We start from the raw sequence: 22078 nt of genomic DNA, 5'->3' as shown, positions 1-22078 counted from the left end.
CCGGCCGTTATAGTAGTACACAAACATGACACACGCCTACAGAGACGTTCTCTTGAGCTTTTGTGCACTGACATCTAGGCAGCTAAAGTGGGGTTTCGCAAACAGGCTGTGTTAGTGTGGAGATTTGAGAACCATCTATGTAGCGTGTCCGAAACTACAGAAGGCGGTTTTGTTGTTTTCAAATAAGAGTGTATTATGGCACGAGAACTTTGAAGAGAGAAATATTTAATTTTCCGCTTACAACCAAGCCACTGACTTAAGTTCGACCACAAAGTGTAGGTGGGGGAATTGCACATATTTCAGCCGCAGTGGTTCTGAGGCTATCATGCTGTGTACTGCCGAGCATGAGATTACGGGTTTGATTGCGAATTTGCATAAGGGCGAAACACAGAAACGAACATTGGAAATGTGCCGGTGAAAGACACGTAGGTGGCCAAATTTATTACGGAACCCTTAACTACGGCGTTCCTGATAAAGCACTGGGACAGTTTCGGGACGTTATACCCCACAATTTAATTTAATTTGCTTGCTAATAGCTGCCAAGAGAGGAGAAACGCAGCTGAGTAATACACACACAAGAAAGATCACTTGGGCGTCGACATTAGAAAATTTTCAGGCATATCTCCGAGTCAGCATACGGAAGACCGGTGTATGTGGTGATCGCTTGACACTACATCAGCTCCTACGCAGTCGAGTTGAGACGACAATACTTTCCATCAGAGTTGCTTTTCTCTCGCGGCTGACGGTGCACCAGCTGCTTGGTGCACTAGCGCTTATCTGCACCATGCCGAGACGATGGACCTGCGTCAGCCTGTGGCGATCCAGACAAGCTCAAAAAGCAGTCAAGAGACTTGATAAAGTAAGTAATGTAGTGTTTGCGCAAGGTTGACGGCGAGATTTCAGCCGGCCAGCCAACTTTTTGTCGAATCGGGATACACTTTCCTGTCCTTTTTCTGCGCTCGCTCTCTTGTCGAGTCGGCTCACAGGCAGCCCACGGGAGTTTCCCGTGAGATACGATCATCAAGGGCGAGTATTCGTGGCAACCTTGTACTACCGGTCCAAAGCAGCATAAAAAAAGCGAAGGAGTAAATGCAGCGAGGTATGAAATACGACACGTTTATTTTATCACTAAGCGAAGGTAAAATAAAACACGTGCGAAGTAACAGCTTTGCAGGTGCGCTCCTTTAATGACATAAAAACTATTGCTTAACAATGGGGCCCGTGGGATCTGTAGCTGTGCCACTGGGCAGTGTATTCACTCACTGAGTTCCGTTATGCTTGAAGTCGCTCGGTGCATTATGTGACACCCTTTCTTTCGGAGGTGGGGGGGGGAGAGGTGATGTATAGCGTAGAAAAATAAGATTGAAATGAAAGAAAATGCTTCAGCAATCTGGTAACAGTGTACCGTTTTCATGATTTACGTAATAAATCATCAACAACTTGCAACATGACTGCATCCTTTAGGTGAGTTGCACTTTTCGAAGCGACGTATGCAGTAACTATGCACACGACCAATTACGAATTGTGCGGGCATCAATTGTTTTAAAGAACCTTTATCCCGCCACACAGAAGCCCTACTTTCCGTTAAAAACGCGCCAGCTATACATATATATACACAACCACGTAATGCTTGTCTGTAAGTATATGAACGATGTTTGAATACTGTACAAGCTGAGCCTAAAGACGCTCAGTGCAGAAAAAAACAGTAATGAACAGAAGAACGCAGAGAAAAATGAGGTATAAACCATGGATTACAGCATAAGATATGATAAAGTATAACGTCATCCGCCTCTCCATATATATCATATTACTCCCTTCAGTACACCTACTGTCCAACATACAAACTCGAGTCAAAATAAAATACTTCGCACAAACAGACATACTAGCTAGTCGAGTACTGTTGCCGAGTAGATTCGCATATATAAGTGCTAACAACACGCGCTCCTCCTTGGACTTCGCTGGAACCAGGCGCACGTCAAAAGCTATATCCAACCCCTTTTACAGGAGCGTAGCGCTCTTCTGACGTACACAGTTGAGTGAATCCTAATTAGAACGCGATTCTAGCTTACTTGAACTTATGAAAACATTGGCGCTTCATAGCTAGTGTTAACAAAAACAAGTTCGCATTAGAAGATAGGCCCTGTTAGGGCGAAAAGAATCACGTACAATAAGCGCACTGATGCTGATTTGTCGCTAATGCCAGGGCTTGTGTCAGCCGTGTTCAATGGCCGGTTGCTAATCGGCTTATAAGATCGCCTTTACAGCCGTATCTCTTCATAGTGCTCTAATGTAATCATTCAGATAACCTCCCTTTCATAATAATAATCACTCTCATAATCACTCATACATGCATCTTCTGCCACATATGATTGAGCAATTGCGCCTCCTACAAAAAGCGAGACGCTTCCTACTACTATTGATGTGCCACTTTGGGTGCTTTGATGATGGCGATCATGCAACTTTCAGCAAATTATCTCCTCGCTGTATGGAGCCAGACGGGTTGTTTCTTGTTTGACAGTGCCGACAAAAAGTATGTCATTGAAGTCAAATTCACAAGTGAAGTTAGAACAATAAGTATTACAGGGAAGGTCATACTTTCTTTTATGTAAACTCATTGGGAACAACGTCCTGGTCAAGGGCACGTATTAAATAAATAAATATAACTATTTGTTGGTGACGCGCTTTTCGGCCATCTGACTCGGTGACGCGCTTTTCGGCCAACCCGCTTACGCAACGTGGTTCGAGACTTCTCAAAAGCCTGCAGCCGTTCCTAAAATGATTGATGGTGCACTAAAACGTGCTCACTGATAAACTACCCTCAACAATGAAGTAACAATTATGCACACAATTTCGTAAATGCAAGCAAGGAAGAATAAATGATAAAACACGTTCATGCCGCTGTTACTCAATCACTCAAAAGTGAAGGTTTTGCACGCGCAAAAGTCACCTAAAAAATTAGGCATTTTTGGCACCTTTGCAGAACACTCGGTTGTGCGCCATATGCGCAGAAGTGTCCCACTGACTGTCCTTTGCAACAGGAATTGGAGTTTCATTTAACTTTTTCAATTCACAGTCATTTCGACATCTTTGTCAAGGGTGTCGAGAGAGGCAGAAGAGTCGGTCTTGCCGAATATGAGCTCTATTTCTTCTAGGCTCTTGCCTTTAGTTTCTGGCACAATAAATATAAACAAAATAAGCGAGCCTGTTAGAAGTCCCGCGAACATCCAGTACGTTCCCGCCTCAGTCATGAGCTTCACTAGATCGTCGTAGCACTTGGTGACCAAGAAGGCTAGTGCAAACAGGAACGCCGTGCAGACACCCGTAGCGAAGCCTCTGCCCCTGAGCGGAATCATTTCTCCCAACAGCACCCAAGGCAGCGGACCGAGACCGATGGCGTACGATACAAAATAGATGGCGATGGCAAGGAGGGGCAACCAACCGAAGGAGTCCAGAAACTCTTGACCACGAGTCGCTTTCAGGTGGAAAGAAATGCCCAGGAGGACGAGACTAGCACTGGATCCCACAGAAGAGACGATGAGGAGCACTTTGCGTCCCAGTCGGTCGATCAGCACTGTGGCGACGAAAAGCACGACGACTTGGAGGGCGCCAACAATGATGGTGCAATCGTCAGCAGCAATGGACGTTCCGGCATCTTCGAATATGTCCTGCGCGTAGAAGAGAATGACGCAGACGGCGGACGCCTGCTGCATGAACATCGACAAAAGCGTGCAGAAGAACGGCTTGTAGAAGTACGGCATAGTTACGTCCAGCAGGGCGAAAGGCTGGTGGTTGGCCAGGTTCGCGTCGAGCGCGCTTAGTTCCTCGGCAATCTTGGGACCCTGATAAAAGTGAAGCGAAGCGATGGCGGCCTTGCGGCGTCCCTTCTGAAGCAGCCAGTGGGGCGACTCGTGCACCCAGAAGAGCGCGAGCGCCATGATGACGCTGGGCGCGAGGCAGAAGGCAGCCAGCCAGCGGTACGAGAGGAACTTGCCCAGGGAGAAAGTGAGCAGGATTCCGACGCAGAGGACCGCATTGGCACCCGTGTTGAGCAAACCGCGTATGTTCGAGGGACTGATCTCGGAGATGAAGACGGCGACGGTCAGGGCGGTTATGCCGACGGCAATGCCTGTCAGCACTCGGCCCACGAACAGCAGCGCCGTGGACGGCGCGAACATGATGCATAGCCAGCCGGCCATGAACCACGCTGCGGCTGCGAAGAGTGCGCCACGTCGACCAATCAGGTTCAGCAGCTGACCTGCATAATCAGGTAACAAGGAGGAGAAGACGAAGGTCAAGAACTTTGCTGCTGTAAGGAGTGTGGGATTCGATGGTGCAGCTGCGAGTGGACGTGTGCGTGTGTTAAGTCTGCAGGGTCACATGATTCTTGACCACATACTTATTTGGGCATTTCCTACAATATGGCGACATACATGGCTTGTATTAGCTCGACCACCGCATTAGCTATTTCGCGCAGCAATGAACATGTTCATGAAATGAATGCAATGTGCTATAATCTTTAGCCTGTACTTTGATGGTCTTGCTGGGGAGCTACGTATGAATCTGTCTCTGTAAAGAACCTGGATTTATGCTTTGTTTAGTGGGCATGTAGTATATTTTTCGAACCATTAGGCCATCCAGAGCATTATGAGGTCTTTTGGAGCGTGCTAGTGCAACAAACCTTGTAGCTGTCGTACTCTGTAGGCGATGTGCGTGTTCAATGTCTTTGCTGTCGTGCACAATAAACTAATTTACATCCTTATCGGTCCTTATGAGTATTCTTGTGTCTATACTTCACGCCCTTAGAGCCCCCAAAATGGGCGTTTTGCATGTGATAGAAACGCTTACTGAGCGTGGAAATCCCAATAGTAGACCCTTAGCAACGTCATATGTTTATGGGCATAATTACAAGATTACGTAATTCAGACAGCCTTATATATCTAAGTTAACAAGATTATGAACTTTTCTCCACGGATAAGCTAACATTTGATTGAATATTTACTTAACAAAGTCAGATATCGCTGTATGCTGGGCATGTTAGAACTCTAATTTGGATAGCATTTTTATCGCCAGTGGACGAGGACAGAAAGGAAACGTCAACAACACAGTGCGCTAACTTCAATTGTTTCCAAGAAAAAAAAAGATATTTAATTTCAAAAACAACTACAACTAAAAAAAATATCAGTGACCAATAGAAGATATAATACAACGTGATATGAGCCATATCTACACGAAATAGGCACAAATATATACTGTAAAGCCAACATGATACCCATGCTAGGTAAGAAAACTTGAACGTTCCATGTCTAAAAACTTCAACTGCTTCTCCGATAGAACAATCGCACGTACGTAGACGCATTTGGTGCTGCAACGTAAAAAAATATATGGGGTTTTACGTGCCAAAACCACTTTCTGATTACGAGGCACACCGTAGTGGAGGGGCTGCGGAAATTTCGACCACCTGGGGTTCTTTAACGTGCCCCTAAATCTAAGTACACGGGTGTTTTCGCATTTCGCCCCCATCGAAATGCGCCCCCATCGTGCTGCAACGTAACGTCTCTAGATTCTACAATAATTTCCGTTATTCTAGCGTTAGCATTGCCTAGAACTGGAAACCAATTAAACTTGGTTGTACACCCGCACAGTTTGCAGTGTGCAACCATACGCCCTTACAAGCATCGCCTCACCGAAAAATCAAGCTCACGCATATGATCCTTTCACGAAAGCTGAATCTATAAGCAGTGTGCTGTGCGCATGTGACGTGTGGGTTACGATGTTTAGTTTGGCAGCCGCTTGGTTCCTGGTCAGCGACCGTCCTTTTTTGTTGTACGTAACTAGCAACTTGTGAGATGCAGAAGGCATCACACGCAAATGTATGTGTCAAAAATATTTTTATACGGTGTCACACGCCATGAATTAATGTTAAACTGTCATCCTCTGCCTCGGAGTTTGTTGCTGGTCGTATTGTACCGCTTAGAATAAATGCCGTGCAGCCACTAATTGATACTCAACCAAGAGCTCCAAATCTTCGGCCTGTTTCACGCTTGCGGGCAAATGATAACCAATGAAAGCTTCTGTGTCAAAGTTGTGGTAAAATTTAGTTGAGTTCACTTAACTGAAGTAACATTTCGAGGAACGCAGCTTTGCCGCTAATTGAAGAACGCTGTCCTCTAAGCGGTTCGAACATTCCGTCAGCTCCTTCGATAGCTGGAAACCGACTGTAGTTGAAGAGGAATGTGCTAAGCATTGTTTTCCCTGCCGCATTCCATTTCCCACCTCTCGAGTTCAGTGCCTCACCGCAATGACTGTCCTGAAAGGTTTCTGCCCTGCATCTAAAGTGCGTACACCTTAAGTAGTTCTTTATTTACGCATGTGGATTTAATGTCCTTCAGAACTATCGGCGAGATCGGCACGTGGAAGAGCATGCGAACAAGTGGCAGCGCTGTTGTTGTTCGCTACCCGAAAGGATACTCGCGGCCTTTTATGATTGATGCAGTGTTCCCGCCACATTGTCACTGACGCAATGCTGGCTTTACAGCGCGAGTAGTGTTATGCTTGGGGCAGGAACAATAGCGAGCAAAAAGAAGTTTATTCACTTGACAGCTATAAAATCTATGCATACTAAATATGCTTCCCTAAATTAGCGAACTATGCCATTTCGTGTTCTTGCCTTGTAGTCACCGGATTTTATGTCCCAATGGGGAAGAAGGGGGGGGGGGGGGAATAAAAATTTTACAGCCCGGTGTTCCTTAACGTGTACGCAAAGCTGAATACGTGAGCGTATTTTTTTTCTTTCAACTAGCTTTGCGCAGCGTAAACGAACCCATGACGCCCTAGCAGAAATGCGCAGCCACTCAGCAACGGTGGTTAACAGGTTCTTTTTTTTTTTCCAGGCATAAGGTGACATAGTGCGACAGTCCCTCCCATTTTTGAGTTGAGAACGTTGTATGACGATGTTTCCAAGAAAAATGCTCTTGAAATGTGTTTCACAACAAATTTGTTTTAAGCTTTTATAAGAAATAAAATGATCCTTCTACTGTCGTTGTCCCAGCCACTGACATATGACACTGAGCTCAATATTACACGACTAAAATGCATACGTAATTTCTGTGGTTACTATTTTCGGACTGTGTTTATGTGTGCGTGCTTACAAAATATTGAATAATGTTTTCGTTCCTTCCTGAAATTTAACTTTTCTAAACAGAGTTCTGGTAATTACGTTACATTAAGCAGTAAAATGTTATTGGCATAGGTTGAGAGCCCGTCAATTAGCACACTCGTTTACGGTCAGGCTTGCAGGCAAGCAAGAAATCCCTCTTTTGTTAACATTTGATCCAGAATACCATATACAAGAAACTCAATTCGAGGCACGATCTTCTTGTTTAATTTACCACTTAGTGCTTCACGACAATGTGCCTTGCAGTACTAGACTAGCGCCTGGTATACTTTAAGGGAAGTGCATTGCGCGCCAAGTGCTGCTTTTGTCGTAGTCTCGCAGAAAGTGCTACGAGATGCGTCGCGAACGCATGTGCTAACGCATGACGATCACGCTCCTGCGGATATTGTAGCCGCTTTTGCGTCAGCTGCGTCAGCGTGTGAGAACGATAAAGCGCAATGAAATCCGTTTAAACCACTGCCATGCAGCAACATCTTGTAGCTCCTAGCCAACAGCGTTGTGCCATTGTACCTTAGCACTGTGTCTACATCAAGCACTGGAATGCGTGCGCTTTTCCTTTCGCAAGAGACTACGTTCTTTTATGTAGCCTTTCGGTCTTTACTCAGTATGCGGTGATAAGCAACACACATAGCTAAATAGGTTGAGGTGGTCGTCCGGAGAAATGAAGTGCTGAGGAGTTTGCGTTCTGAGATGATTATTCTACAGTTCAGACACAATCTTTCATTTAGGCTTATATCTTAAGGATGAAGGGTCCCATACAACATGTGAGATCCAAGAACGCGCAGAAATTAACGCTGCACAGCTGGCTGCAACAGTCTGAAGTTTTGAAGGGATCGCTTTAGGGCCCGCTGCAACGATGTAGCCTGTTGACAACGCATTCTTTATAGTATACTATAATGTGGGAAGAAGATGGGTGCTAACAGTGGGGAAGCCAGGATTTGTTTACGGGTCAACTCTCAGAGGTAGCGCGCCTTATATATAAAATTCTGCATCGCCGGACCTTCCAGATCTTAATGAACGAAGAAGACAAAATCACCGCCACAAAATATTTAGTAAACTTAATGTTTCCCACTCCTTCATGGGAGCCGAATACAATATAAGACTAAAAGCGATAAAAACGCTAGCCTAAAAAATGTCGTATGAGGTGACCGAGACGCCTAGCTCAGGGTGACCGAGACACCTATTATGAGGTCTCTGAGAAACCATGCAGTAGGCTTTCATAACTGTACGATACTAGCCTATGTCTAATAGCTTTCCCATTAAATTGCGCTTTTTGACGGGTTTTCAACATTGCAAAACTGAAAAGCGCATTCTCACCACCGGCGAGTCCACCGAACACAGCTCCAAGGGTGACGAGAGAGCCGAACCAGCGACTGTCAGAGGCGGAGAACTCGATGCTCTTGCGGATGTCCGGCAGAGCGGGCGAGGAGTAGGTGCAAGAGTAGCCGAACGAAATGGACGCCATGTACGCTGTCGCCACAGTGAGGTAGAGTCGCCTCTTGGCGTCCTTCTCCGTGCCGGAACATGCAGTAGGAACGTAGGCATCGTCGGCGTTGGGGACTGCACAAAAGAAAGACAGAACGTCCTGTTGGAAATTCGCTTCACTATAGGCAACTTGTGTTTCGTCTTCATTCTTAACTACATCTGCCACCCGGGTTAACGCGACGTGAACAGACCATGTTGTATCGCTTGTGGTTCATCGTCGTATTTACTAAAGCTGATGCTTTCCTCGCTGGAATAGCTGACAGCCCTACATCTGACACGTGCACCTGTGTCGAGGCACAAAGTTCCTTTGCTTCTGTTCGTGCTATAAATCCAAACGAGACAAAAGTTCACAGGAATGCGGGGAGTTGAAGTAATTCACAGTAGTCGAAAAAAGAATATCTCTGGAGCCGAGATGGACTCGTCCGTCAATCAAATAATAACTTCGTGAAGGATTGGCTCGATAAATAGATCATGACAATTAATCCTAGTAAGTCTAAAATAACATCATTTGCCCACTGTCCTAATCCCCATGTTTTCTCTAGCAGTTTCTAACATACCTATTGACTACGTACCTTCATTTAAGTACCTGTCCTGGCGCGTGTACATTGCTAACATTACTTCATCAGCTAACCAATATCTTGGATTCTGATTCTTGAATGCCATTTGCGCCACGCACCACAGCATGTAAAACTGCTTGAATACACGCCAATGGTTAGAAAAAAACTAGAATATAGATCCGCAGTACGGGATTCAGATCAGTCATACTTCGCGGATGCACTAGAACCCATTTTAAATCGTGTTGCCAGATTTATTCACCCATCATATTCTTCCGAAATCACCGTTTCATCATTAAAAGCTCAGTGTGGAATATCGCCCCTTTCCTCCCGTTGTCGCGCTGCTAGCTGGTTTTTATTCCACAAATTATTTTACATCAACAGCGCACCCAACAAATTTATCGCATCGGTCACCAACTTAAGGTCTCTCGTCCACGTGCCCGCGCCGTAACCTTTAGTGCTTCATTCTAAGGCGAACGCCTCAAGTGGCTCATACCACCAATAGCCATCAAAAAAAAAAAAGGAAACGCGTCGCCCGGTTCAATGGTACAAAAACTATCATGAACAGAAATGGCTCATACAACGGCCGCCCCCCCCCCCCCCCTTCCCAAGCAATCAAAAAGCGCACTGGCTCATCCCTCTCGTAAGGCAGAGGCTACAACCATTCAGCAAAGTGAAACGTGCAGTGCATATATTCAATGCAAGCATGCCTACAACGTGCAGAAACGCGACGTCTATTCGAGTAGTAAAAAAAAAAAAAGAACAGGTGACCTTCTCAATGGCTCATACCCCCGTAAGGCTGAAGCCACCAGCGCTCAGCAAAGGGAAGCGAACCGCGCATACATTCGCTGAAATCACCTATACTGAGCAGCATGCGTTTCGATCCCCTGCTGAGAGAATGCAACGTAAGATCGAAGAGAAACGCCATCGACGCGAGTCCGACCCCGCCATACGAGCGTGCGAAGCCGCAGCTAAGTCTCAAAAACGATCCGAAAAAGCAAAACTGAAAGCAGAAACGCGACGATGCGAGATGGCGCATTACTAAATGTGCAGTAGGCGTTAGCCTTTACACGTTGCTGCCGAAATTTTTTTTTCAGAGCAGCCACCAACTGGAACGGCCTTCTCCACAACATTATCACCCTCATCTGCTCCGATTCGTTTGGTAATTCCATTCATCTCAGTCTCTAATAGTATTTGCGTTTTATCCACCACGAAGTGTGTGCGTGCGTGCGCGTATGCGTGTGTAGCATTTTTGTAACAATTACGTTTATTATTGCCTTCTTCCCTGTAGGCGTTTACGTATAACTACCCCTTATGTAACACCGCTCGTGAGCGGGTCATTAAAGTAACAAAATGAAAAAAAAAATGTCTTCATGACAGAAATATCTTGCTCGATGGCGAAGTCTTTTCGTCGAACCTCTGTTTCAGTGGCAATTTTCGCTACTTTTTGCAACAGTTGGTGCTCTTCAAATATTTTCAAATGCCTCCCGTTGCCGTTGTACCAGAGGCATGCAATTTCTGAGATCATGGGACTCACTTCTTCATACGCTCCTCTATGCTCGTTTCCTTTGAAGCAAATAAACTGAATGTATCAAGAAAATATCGTAAATAACTCCAAGAAAATTAAGCGTCTCAGTCATGAGTCGTTTTTGAATGGAGTCAGTGAATAAATAGTAGCGCAGTTACAAGCCCGTACGTTTACTTAAACACTCCTGGTCAATCCCCGAAGTTGTGGTCAGTGTAACACAATGTTTCACACGTCTACATGTCAACCAAATGCCCTGCTGTCCCCTGCTTGGCCAAAGCCAACAGCCAACTTCTCCAAAGGCGCCTTATTTTTCGTAGTGGTCATGAATGGGTGATGTATTCGTTTTATCTTCCTTTATTGCATTTTATTGGTCGTCTTGAGCCTTCGAGAAACAGGAAGTAGCAGTACCAACACAACTCACGCTTTCCACACCACAAGCTGACTTAAACCCTAAAATAGAGCATCTGTATTGACAGCAAACTGTCTGTCATTCAGTGTGCAAATGATTTATTTAGTTATTTATTTAGTGATCATATTCAGGCGCACCGTACAGCGTTTTCGAGGAATGCGGATATGGCCAATAGTTTGCTGCCTGACTAGGCCTTCGACAACAGCAAACGTATATATATATATATATATATATATATATATATATATATATATATTGCTGGTGTCCAAGGCCTAGTCAGGCAGCAAACTATTATATATATATATATACCATGAACAATCATATAACATATAACTTTATCTAGGGCACATTAAGGCATCCAACCGAGTGAATCCCTAGTGCTCCTAAAGGCATATGCCCATAAATCAGGGGATCATTCTTTCGGTATTAAACAGTTTTTTGTTTAATAAAGAGGAAACCTGAAAGGCTAATGTCTCAGTGTCGTATATAGTTGGTAGGTGCGCATGAGTTTATAATCTTGAGATAGCAAGCGCCCTCAAGGTTTTGGTGGTTCGTAAGTCTTTGTTCAAAAGTTACAACAGCAAGCTTGTACTGGAACTCTTACGGAGAGTATGTTAAGTTTCAGAAGTATGGTATACTGTGTTCTAGAAATATCAGATTACGTATGAACCGCATAGCTCTTTCCTTAGCAGTAATGCCAGATAAGCTTTAGAAGTTATTCGCACACAAGAAAAGAATTCTGAATAGCAGTATAAATATTACAGCTTTTTGATGCACGTAGGAAAACAATTACGGATCACGTTCATTATTGCAATTGCTTTCTGAAGAACTTTGCGGATATCTTCGATAGGAAAGGAACAAAGTAAGCTTTAATGAAACCAAATCCCATAAAAAGGTTATTGACACTGAGACGCTCCGACCACCCCTCCTTCAAATCTTTTCCATTGCAATAAAGTTTCTATCTATTGACATTGCATTCTGCATAAACTGGTTCCCAAATATTAACTTGAGGTTTCCTGGTACCAAATCATTTTTCTGTATAAAAATAAGATATTTTGTTTCATAAATATTTAAATTTAGAATAAATGCTTAAAGTTAGAAGTTAAAGTTAGCCTCGTAAAGCCCTGCAGGTGAGCACAAATTGTAAACTTACAGGGTAGTTATGTAACTAAAATCAAATATCCATGGCTTTCATGACTGTGACGACCACATATCTTGGATGAGATAAAAAACAGGTTAGAATTATTTAGAGAGTGAGAAGTCGTATCGTGTTACACGCCTCTGACGATTTATATGAATTAAAAACATAACATGAAAAAGTCAGAAGTTTTTCTTGGCACAGCAACCGATGACGCTTGACGGACTTGAATAAGACTTCGAGCAGTAGTATTTGTTGTGTTTCAATCAAAGAAATGGCGTGAGAAGACGGCACGCAGTAATAGATTATCCACCTTTGTTCAAATGGTGATTTCCAATAAAAAGTTCATGAAAAGTAAAGACAGGTGCACCAACCATGCTAGAGTACGTCATCAATGCTAATTGAATTAAACGTATTACCTGATGTTCGAAGTCTACACGTATTTTATTCGTGGCGAAGTGTTTATTGGCCCCATGGTAACCGTTTTTATCTTTTTAACATTGTGTAACACGAAAGAAAATCTAGGGCAGTTGTAGTCATTAGCACAGCTTCACGCAATACCAAAAATAACAAAACCAAGGAATTTAATTTGCTGTTATATTAGCAAGTGCGTCCAGTAACGCGTACCACAAATGTCACACAGCCGCCATGGCTCTTTTCATACCTAAATGTGCGCCATCAGGCGTTGCAGTCAGGCTGTCGTACTCGCTAAGCTCTCGGCGCAGGCGTCAGGTTGTGTATTGCCCTCCTGTTATCGATAACGGCTGCCGCAAGCTACACGCAAACTCGCAGATTACGTGAACGGAGGGTTTAGAGCTTTGTTAGCGAGCGCTTCTAACCGGTTGAAGCAAGCATATATGGCAATTTGTATGTTTGGTTTAATAGGGAGCCGGGCAATAGATGCCCATCATGGAGCCATCGGTAAGGAGTACTCGTCAACCAAGGTAGGAAATGACCCGCCACAAAATGCCACGTGGTCCGCACGTTGCGCTGCTACGATATAGCGTTACGAATATCAAGAAATAGTGCGAGAGACTGCAAATATTGAAGAAGTAAAAATGCACAGTGCACCTAAGATCTTACGAGTCCCTGACAGCGTAATATGAAGGCGCCAGTGCTTGCGATAACTCGCAAGAGCAGAGATGCAACTCTACCCAGTAGCCTTGGGGGAGCGCCGATTTCTGTGTCGGCCTTGCGCTATTTAGCACGGCAACTGGTCGCGATAACGGCAGCTCGACGCAAGGGGCATCCTCAGTAGGATCCTTTCGTAGCAAATTAAGTTGTTGGGCGAGCTTGTACATGTTGATGAGCCGGAAAAATAGCACGAAGAAACAACGAAGACAAGGAAGACACCAGAAAAAGCACTTGTAATGTCTTTTTTCTTGTCTAGTCCTGTCTTCTTCCTAGTCTTCGTTCTTCTTTCATGCCCTTCTTACTATTGATGTAGGCCCTTCTACTTTACAGCGCTAAAGATAAACATGACGGGGAACCAATGCCTGGCTAAACATTGTGTTATCGATGTCCTTAAGCATCTTCCTGTCCGTAGACATATTGTATAGCACGTTTAACTTGCTTTCTGTTCAACAGCTGTCAGTTGTTAACGTTGAGAAGGCTTGGTTTGTAGAGTAGGATGAATTTCTCTTGAACTGCAAAATATGCATTTTGAGAAACTCATATGAGCTCCCTTTATAGGGGACTTCTGTTATTTTGAACTCAAAGTAGACTTTGCTTTCGTACAAACTTCGCACACTTCGCGGATTTACAAAAACTGATTTGTTTTCTTAGTATACTGCTCTTCGAGAAGTCGATTAAATCGCTTTCGCTTTATTGTCTCCTACTGCCCTTCGGTCAGCTCCATTTATAAAGTAACTACCGTAGAAAGGCAGCCGTACCGCATTATTTCCCTTGACGAGGACACATTTTGTACAACGGCGAAAGTTTCTGTTGAATCAGTATAAACTTATCTTAGTTCAATGCTTGCTCAGCGGTGGGATTAGGTTTGCTGAATAATGTCCTTCCATTTCACACATAAGCACGTTGGCGAAGCACCCCCAAGGGTACAGGAAATTCGAGAAGCGACAAACACCGCTCTCACGTTCTGTAATCCTGATGTTATCCGAGCTTCTTCTCACATTACAGAGCCTGAAAAACGTGCAAGGTGAAGGGCATAGCACTCCGAGGTTCGGCTCCGGGGCCACCGTACCACTGTGTTCTATAGCTGGCCGTTGTGTGCTCCTAACCTTCCGAGTTTAGTTCTGGGCAGCAGCCTCTGTTCCTCCACTCCTTTCTCGGAGCGCGTGTTCTGGAATGGTGCCAGCGCCCCAGTGTCTGGCGCTTCTAGAGACGGCGTCGCCAGACTCTCGGGCGCTCACCGCTGCTTGCGACACCGCAGCGACGAGCATAAGCTGTGCATGCCAGCCGCGTTATTTCGTTGCAGGTCACTAGTTTCATTCGGCGTGTGGGTCGTATGCCTCAGGACCTTTGGTGACGTACTGACGAGCGTGCGCTCTTATCGCCCCGATTTATTCATAAGTTCGTAGTTGCGTTGCTTGCGGATAGAGCCTATAACTGCAGTAGAATGAATAATTGGGTTAGCTGGCAGTTCATTGTTGGAAAAATTGAGGGCTGTGACAGTAAACCATGAAGGAAGAGAGCACCTAGAGCGCTAACTCACTACTGCTGTGAGGGAGTAAGTGAGTTCTTCGATGCGTCTTCTTTTTTAGCATCTTGCCATCACAGCGCTCCAGTTTCCCAATGAGCCGCTCACTTTTCCATTCCTTTCTAAGCGGCACTGCAACAGCCCTGGGGGCTTTCAGCAAGGTTTCACACTTGCTAGTGGCAGGTAAGTGAACCTGGCTTAGAATAGGATTGACGGTGTGCAGAACACCTACTCAAGTATTTATATGCATTAGTCCTCCGATGAAAAAAAAAATGGCAGAAAAATAATACACGGGAACTAGCGTCTCGGGAGGCCAGTGTCTAATCGCTGTACCCACCACCAATAAACTTGGGCAGATTCTTGTAAGAGATAAATCTTTAAAAGTAACGAGAAATGGTGGGGTGAGAACAGATCGACGGCGCATGTCGGAGCAGACGCTGCGTTCAGAGATGAGAGATGACGCGGACTCCTATACAAAGACTGTACACTCAATGCACCCGGCTATTTGAATCACACTCCTGCATTTGTTGAGCCCGCGCTGGGCATATAAATGCCATAGCTTTAATAATAACTGTCAGAGCTGACGGAAAAGTCATGGTCGGGGAAGTCGTACTGAAGAAAGGCGTAGCGAAATGTTTATGCAGGTGCGGTGGTACGCAAGATAATGGTTTGTCAGAATTGTCAGAGGCGAGAGGAAAAATTGACAATTACGAACACAAAATACTACTTTCGTTAAGTTAACTTCAACAAACTTTCATTTTCATCATTTACCCATCCCTTGTAGATTCAGATGATTGAAACCAGCTTCCAATTGATTTTTGATTTCCACTTGTTGCGATCCTATTATCTTCATGTATCTTACACTATAATGATGATGATGATTTATTGGCATCTCTTTTCTAACAGGGCGGCGACAGTCACCTAGGCTGTTTGAGCTAGACAGGTATGCTATACATGATTTTTAATCTAGCATTATTGTATTTATATCCTAACTCTTTCATTCTCTTCCTTGCTTTACCTACATCTACCTTGCTCCGCTACTTATGCCTGTCCGGTCACATCAACCTCTTCCCTGATTTTCTTTCCGCTAATACTGTAAACCTCTCTTGCATTTCTTGACTGCTGACCTGTTGATGCTTCCATCCATTTTAAAACCCAAGCTCTTCAGGAGGGTGTACGTTACGTATAGCTCTCACTGGGTGAATACTGTCGCATTTCATTAGGATGTGCTTAGCGGCATCCGCACCTGTGCTCCAGCAGACACATGCTTCATCTTGACGTAGTAGTTCTGCGGAAACCCGCAAGGAGGAGAGAAGTAAAGAATAAAGGGAAAATCAGACATCCACCCGTTCGTAGCAATTGCTACAAAGGAAACCCATACGGGTTCCTCGAAAGAAAAGCCTCATAGTTGAAGAAAAATTCGTCCTGTCCGGGTCGCATCAACGTCTTGGCTGATTTTTTTACGCCACTACCGTAAACCTCTCTTGCTTATCTCAACTGCTGACACACAATACATCTCCACGTGAACGGCTGCCTACACACATACGTTTTTTTTTTCCTTTGGCACTCCTAGTGCTAGCGCACTAAAACAACTTTACAAAGGCAAGGGTAAGTACGAGACTTTCAAATCGTGCTAGTGTTACTTGTTTGCGCGGCGGTCTATAAACTGCGCAGTTGCGCGAACACCAAAACAATCGGCATTCTATTTATCCCTAGCGGGAGATAGGTGCGCCGGGCTCGCAGTCGTTACAATGCGTTCTGCATATGCAGCTTCGTTCAGGAGCATCGTTATGACGCTTTATTGTTACGCTGCCTGGCACTTGTTGACTTCGCGTCCCGCATCGTTCTTTCGCTGTTGCTGCTACTACTACTGTCACTTTGTGTTCGCTTTGAAGAACGATGTGCGAATGCCAGTTTACCTTCTCAAACGTTAGTGATAGCGTGGAAGTACGGATAAACGATACAAAACCTCGAATCAAACAAAAACCTCGAAGCAAAAATCGGCACGGTCTCTGGACAAGCATACGTACTCAAATGCTTTGCAACAAAGCAACAGTTGGCTTTCTCCGGGATGGTTACTCGAGTTGGAATTCATCTGTATCTGCAACTATTGCATAAGCCTTTGTTTAAGACACGCTAATATACGCATGCTTGCTCTACCTTCGGGCTTAGTCAGCGCGGTAGACGCCCGAATGGAGGCTTCCCATAGTGCATCACATTTAGTTGTATTGCCTATAATAAACCGCTTCACTGAAACTGCGCTTCGCATGGACTGCAACACGAACGTTGTATCAGAACATTTTTTTTTAATTTTTGCAATTAGCGTGCCCTAATTCAGAGCCCGGCATTTTCACTAAGCGCTGGACCAAACTTCTCGCACTTGCGACACCCTTGAGCAAGCCACTGCACGCAACTTGTTGTCGACGTGTCCTTACCTGCCCACACAGGGAAACAGCTTCCTTGCTGGACTGCGGAGCTCAGTCGTTGCATTAAAGGATTGCATCTTTACATGAGGGACTTATGCCCAATGGAGCGCCGTCTGCGACAGTTTGCTCTTATGCCCGATCAGGACAAAAACAATAGACTTAATCCACCCTACGGGAAGCCCTGGAAAAGTTGGCTTTCATTTACATATTTATTGATACATTATTCAAGCTCTTTTCCTTCTCTCTGATTCGGCTACAGTAATTGTTAGATGGTCGATCTCTCCGAATTTGCATTGAAATTGCAAGAATGAATGGAATGTTGCCACCCTTCAAACAGAAGTGCGCTCAGCGGCCCGTCAAATGCATATGAACATAACTTTTCCTTTTTCCAAACTATTGACCGCCGTCCATATACTCAAAATTTTAATTCAGAGCCATTCCGCTTTGTGAATGTGGGTGACCAGCGGAGTGTACATATAGGGATAAATATGTGGATAACAGATATGCTGATTGGAAATAAAAGACACATCCCACGATAAATTTTGCTGGTTCACAATGTTTTTTTCTTCTATTAAATTGCATACTCAATGCTTTTCTTAAAATTTTTAACCTTCTTTTGTTTCTTATTTTTGGATTTGTTCTTTGATCACCAAGGTGAGTACTGCTTTACGATCGCTATGAAATATGGCAAGTGGCTCTGTGATGACACTGAAAATGTTCTTGGCCAATGTGAGGTCTATACACGACCGATGACGCATCGCGGGCACACTGATGTTCATGTAACATTGAATGCCGAACCTTTCCAAGAGAAACGCCACGAACCACTTTTCTTCTGACCAAGGCACGTCTTTGTTGATATCATCCGCAATTACGATGGGAGTGGAGTCGTTAGGGGTGATCCAACCAAACTTGCATATACGTTTGGCGTTTGTGCCACTATCTTCGTCCGTATTACGTGCCGCCCGCCGTCGCCGCGCACATACCCGCTTCTGTTCACGACGGTGTTCTTGGTAGGCATGCTGTTCTTCCGCAGTCCTAACCGCACGCTGCCTACCCATTGCACGGGTGGAAGAGAACGGAGATAAGGAAACGTGGTTTGCCTATAGAGCCCATGACGTCAAACCACAATCCATAGTAAAGTGTCTATTGCGGTTTTACTTCTTTTAAAAAATATTTCTTTATCACAATACACTTTGACACTTCTCGCATTTAAACAGAACTGGGGCTCAGCCGGCGATACGCTTTTGCTTTATGCTTTAGTTCTTTCAGCACTGGGGTGGCCGCTATCTTTTTTGCTTACGCACACAAACCGCCATAACCTAGCGTATAACAGCTCCGCCGTAATATAAGCTGTGAACCGCTGTAAGAGTCGCGCGGCGTGCCACCGCATGCGTTTTGCTAAGCAGTTTCCTCACATTTTATCAGCCTACAGCCGACAGACTGAGTTGCAACGAGCGTTATCATGCTAAACGCGTTTCGTAGCCTTGCCAATTCGTATCTGAAGTTACGAGAACACGCTATTGCGCGACGCTTATCAGATCGCTCTCGTTATCGCGAGGGCACCTCGACGCTGAATGCGGGGATTCTCGCGCGTTGGCTCGTCACATTTCGTAGTCGTTTTCCGTTGGAACGACACACGCTATATGAGCTCGGGACTGTCTGTGCTCGCGGTTCTGGACTTCGGCATACCGGCTCGTTTTCCGGCACGCAAGGCGACGCCGCAGCCTTCCTTTTATGTATGGGTCATTGACCTCCAGGAACTTAACACTGCCAGAAACCGCAGAGCAGAAACAGCTCCATGACAACAAATTTTCACGTGCGGGCTGTGTAGCGATTCGCAGATATAGTTCAGTATTTGTGGAATGGGAACGAATCTGAACTTAAACTAAGATTATGTCTCTGAATTTTGGCCGCTTTTCAGTTCTATTTTTTATTGTGTCACGGAGTCTATGCCGCCATTCGCTAATACCAGATTGACAGTTCGCGCTGTGCGACGTATGTAACGCATGCTATCAGTGAAATGAACTAGCAACCGACACTTCCAACAACCTTTCAAGTGCCCTTTTTTAATTTGTCACGTTTAAACAATGAACCTTGTAAGAACGAGAAATGTCGCTGTCGCCAACGCTTCGACAAGGGGAATTGTCTTCGTCAGGGAAGCAACGGGCTCAAAACGCTGACTCGGGCGACATTTCTTGTTCTCCCACTGCATACCATTTCAAGACTGCATATTTCTGTAAGCATTTGTAATATTTAAACGAGTCGTTCCAAAGCGTCACACTTATGCGACGATGTATTTTTAAGGCACGCCACAATGCTAAAATTTCACTCCCATTGGTATATTGCTTGACACATTAATGCGGTACTGAATTTCTGTGATGCTGTAGCACAGATGCTCCAATTGCTCGTCGTCCTACATACGCTAGATATCAATTGTTCACAAGCGCCTGCCATGCACCGAACGCTTACAAAGGTTTCGGGCGCACTCTGAAAAGGAGCCTTACTCGTCGGCATTCTTGCAGGACAAACATTTTTATACATCTTGCTGAGCTCGACGACTTGTTGCTGGCACCAAGAAGCAACAAGAAATTGAATTCTTATTTCTCTTTGCTTTTAGTGGCTGTCGTGGGAAGTTCGACACATCGCTGCGCGGTTACTGAACTTATACGGAACACTTTGACTACATGTGCGTCAGCGAAAGTTAGAAGCCTACGCTTGCAAGAGCATGTCTGGGTATTCATTTCTGCTATGCAGCACCTGTGAGATGCACACTGGTAGAACTCGCTGCCTTAGTTCAATGATATTTAAACTCCCAGAAAAACTGCGGCCATGCGTTCTTCTATATTTATTTTTTATAAAAGTCCTACGCATGGATTCAGGCCTCAGAACTTCCAAATACAAAAAAAAGTATTGTACAACGAGAGTTTTTGTTTTTTTCGAAAATGGAAGGACAGTGTAACTGTTCGTTACAACAATGAACATATTCTCAATAGAATTTCGAAGTTTCTATTTACCAATCCGTCTGATCGTGCAATTTGTTCGTATCATATCTTGTGTGATAAATCTAACCAATGTTTTAGGTAAACTGCAGTATAGGTATAAAGTAAATTGAGATCTGCCACAAAATATTAGACACCATATCTCGCTGGTGGAATTGAAGTCATCGAATACTGCGTTGCTAATTTTGCTACATCACAGTACTCCCTCCCAACCCTTGCATCCCGCTTGACATACAGCATCTCATTGTGTCATACCACACTTATGTCTTTTACAGGGCTTCTAATACTATCGCGCATGACGACACTCGTTGCTAAAAATGCCTTTGAGTGTGTCATCTCACTTATATAAGTCATCCTAATGCAACGATAGATTACCACACTTCAGAACAGTACTCTTCCCGCATCCAATGAAACACTGGAATGCCATATACCAGGTCTTACAGCCTCATGCCAGTTAGTTTACCGCGAAAGGGTAACCCGTTATTTTTCTGTGAGCTTGTTCTGATTTCTCTGTTCTTTTGCCGATTCTCATACTAGACCAAATTGGTTGTCTTTCTCTGCTGTTATTCGTGTATGCCATGACGACACAATTGGTTGCTCCCTCCCCCTTCCCCCTTCCCCTCCCGCTCCTTTTTTTATGCAATGCTCATGGGCAGTTAAGAAGGAATAAAAACAACAGATAAGAACTTAGAACTTGGTAATATTGCTCACTAGTCGCATGGTCTTAAGTTGAGGCGTATGTCGCAACCGTAGCATCGAGAAGGTCAAAACGCATGATAGACTTGTACACTGCGTGTATATAAGGGTAAAAAAATGCATATATTCCTTAAGATTGTGCCGTGACTTAGAACCGTCGATGGTTAAACCATACTTTAGGTATCCTAGGATTGAATCTTAGAATCCTGATATGATATGAAAAGTGGAAAGTTTAACTTCCCACTTTTCTTTTTCCATTTTTGTTTGATTGTCGTGAAGTGGACATATGGTACACTGTGTTCCCAAAATAAATTTTCATTACTGTACTACTGCTAGTGCTAAGATAATTGTTGTAACTGCCATTTCCTGCTGATTGCTTGCCTAGATTGTTCTCTTTTTTCCATTCGTGTCTTCTCGCTCTCAAAGTGTATGTTTTAAAGCGTATCCCTTCACACAACTTTAAAGTTTCTTCACGCGTTAAGTGTTATCTTTCAGTTCGCTCCTATTTTAGGTATAAACTAGTTAATTACGTGTTCTTAACTGCCAGTATTATGTTAATTAACTGTCATGTGAAAACTTGCATTTTTGTTTCTAAACTCAGCTTCTTTCTTATATTACCATCCTTGGGCAATTGTTTTCTTTTTTCTTCCTTTCTTCAATTAACTGTTCTGCCTAAATGCGTACTCATATACATGTCTACTGTGTCGCCCAACTGCCACGCTCTCAAATGAGAGTAGCACTATAGTAAATAAAATAAAATAAAATAAAATAAAATAAAATAAAATAAAATAAAATCAAAGATAAACCTACTACAGAATAGCTACTACCTAATACAAAACTACACGGCACGCTGAACAAACCTATCACAGGACAGCTACTACCTAACACAAATCTACCCAGCATGTTGAACAAGATTACTCTAAGATTGCGACCCCTGCTATCATCACTGTTGCGCTGTCAATAAAGGAGACTAGGATGGAAAGGATGTCAAACTTTGTCCGGTGATCGTC

General features: G+C 44.2%; 1 protein-coding gene across 2 annotated transcripts in view; it reads right to left on the bottom strand.

Moving 5' to 3' along the window:
• Positions 1-2873: 2873 nt before the first annotated feature.
• LOC126531003 (facilitated trehalose transporter Tret1-like) overlaps positions 2874-22078 on the bottom strand; it is a 78156-nt gene continuing 58951 nt past the window's right edge. For both annotated transcript variants that reach the window (XM_050178360.3, XM_050178359.2), the window contains exons 2-3: positions 8492-8734; positions 2874-4255 (exon numbers count right to left, since the gene is read on the bottom strand). In XM_050178360.3, coding sequence (XP_050034317.1) covers positions 3063-4255; positions 8492-8734 — 1436 coding nt within the window. In that variant the 3' untranslated portion in view covers positions 2874-3062. The remainder of the gene's footprint in view (positions 4256-8491; positions 8735-22078) is intronic.

Source organism: Dermacentor andersoni, chromosome 5 (genome assembly GCF_023375885.2).
Source record: "Dermacentor andersoni chromosome 5, qqDerAnde1_hic_scaffold, whole genome shotgun sequence".
NCBI classification, from domain to species: domain Eukaryota; kingdom Metazoa; phylum Arthropoda; class Arachnida; order Ixodida; family Ixodidae; genus Dermacentor; species Dermacentor andersoni.
This window is presented reverse-complemented; position numbering and strand designations above follow the sequence as displayed.